The sequence below is a fragment of the Colobus angolensis genome, unplaced genomic scaffold, assembly GCF_000951035.1.
Source record: "Colobus angolensis palliatus isolate OR3802 unplaced genomic scaffold, Cang.pa_1.0 Scaffold2, whole genome shotgun sequence".
In the NCBI taxonomy this organism is placed as follows: domain Eukaryota; kingdom Metazoa; phylum Chordata; class Mammalia; order Primates; family Cercopithecidae; genus Colobus; species Colobus angolensis.
In genome coordinates this window covers 8,611,919-8,613,231 of record NW_012115154.1, presented here as the reverse complement: position 1 = coordinate 8,613,231, position 1,313 = coordinate 8,611,919, and the positions used below count along the sequence as shown (strand labels likewise).

The 1,313-nt window shown below is 41.1% G+C and overlaps 1 protein-coding gene across 1 annotated transcript in view; it reads left to right on the top strand.

Annotated features, from left to right (window-relative positions):
* The window catches only part of SLC37A3 (solute carrier family 37, member 3), a 73,221-nt gene that overhangs the window by 42,516 nt on the left and 29,392 nt on the right, over positions 1 to 1,313 (top strand). Inside the window, exon 5 of the mRNA XM_011941285.1 lies at positions 1,071 to 1,154. Coding sequence (XP_011796675.1) covers positions 1,071 to 1,154 — 84 coding nt within the window. The remainder of the gene's footprint in view (positions 1 to 1,070; positions 1,155 to 1,313) is intronic.

Below are 1,313 nucleotides of genomic sequence, written 5' to 3'. Positions count from 1 at the left end.
GGGTTTCACCATGTCGGTCAGGCTGGTCTTGAACTCTTCACCTCAGGTGATCCACCCACCTTGGCCTCCCAAAGTGCTGGGTTTACAGGTGTGAGCTACTGCACTTGGTCATGTTTTTTTTTAGAGATGGGTTCTTGCTATGTTGGCCAGTTTGGTCTTGAACTATTGGCCTCAAGCAATTCTCCCCTCTCCCAAAGTGCTAGGATTACAGGCATGAGACGCCACGCCCAGCCAAGTTTTTCTAATGATGTAGAGATACTCAATTTATCAGAAACACCTGGTCCTAACTGACTTTAGGTTTTAAGTCAAGACATTTTAAATATTTATGGAAGAAACCTAAAGCCTGCTGCCCTTAAGGTCTTCAGTCTCACTTCCTGCCATGATCTCAGCATTTTAATTCCTGCCACTCAGTGGGAGGAGAGTAGAAGGCAGAACCTGTCTCCAACTAATGATTGTCTCTGCCTTCCTACTCTCCCTGCCTTGGGATGTCATGAAACCCAAGGGTCAGATTCAGCAGGCAGCTAGTGTGCCCTGGAACCTTCTATTCCACTTTTTACAAGTTTGGAACTGAAACTGCAGGGTGTGTGGTAACACATGTTAACCCAGAGTGCAGATGGCTAAGAGGAATCCCTTTGAGGGAGCTTATCACTGATGGGTAGGAATTCATCTAGTCTAGAAAATGGAATATATTTGTGTGCTTGTTTCATTAGAGTCATTCTTACTTATTTTTTTCCAGTTAGGGAATCAAGTAAAACCAAAGTTTGCCCTGAATTTTGGTGTGTTTGTGGTAGAGTATGCAGAAGCCCACTGCCATTTCCTTTTTTTTTTTAATATTCTTTTTCTTCTATTTTCCTAACTTTTTTGTTTTCACTTTATTACTGACCCTATTATCCAGCCCACTGCCATTTCATGAAACGTTTGTGAAACTCCTGTAGACAGCTAGCCTAGGCATGTGAATAAGAGTTAATTTTAAATAATGTCTGCGTGTGACTCATTTGCTTTGCAGCGCATGTTACTTTTTCATACTGTGTTATTATTGAGAGCTGTAAAAGAAAATGCTTTATTTTCAGGGCCTTTTCATCAGTGGCATCGTTGGGGATCGGTTGAATTTGCGGTGGGTTCTGTCTTTCGGCATGTGCTCTTCTGCGTTCGTGGTAAGTTGAAAAGGTCTTATTATTATTTTGGTCAGGTATTTTAGAATCCAAGTAATCCCCCTACTTCTCTGTAGAATAGAATGGTAAGATGAATCCTCAGTGTTCCAATCCCTCATTTGCCTTTTCACTTAGATGAGTCTTTTTTTTTTTTTTTTTTTT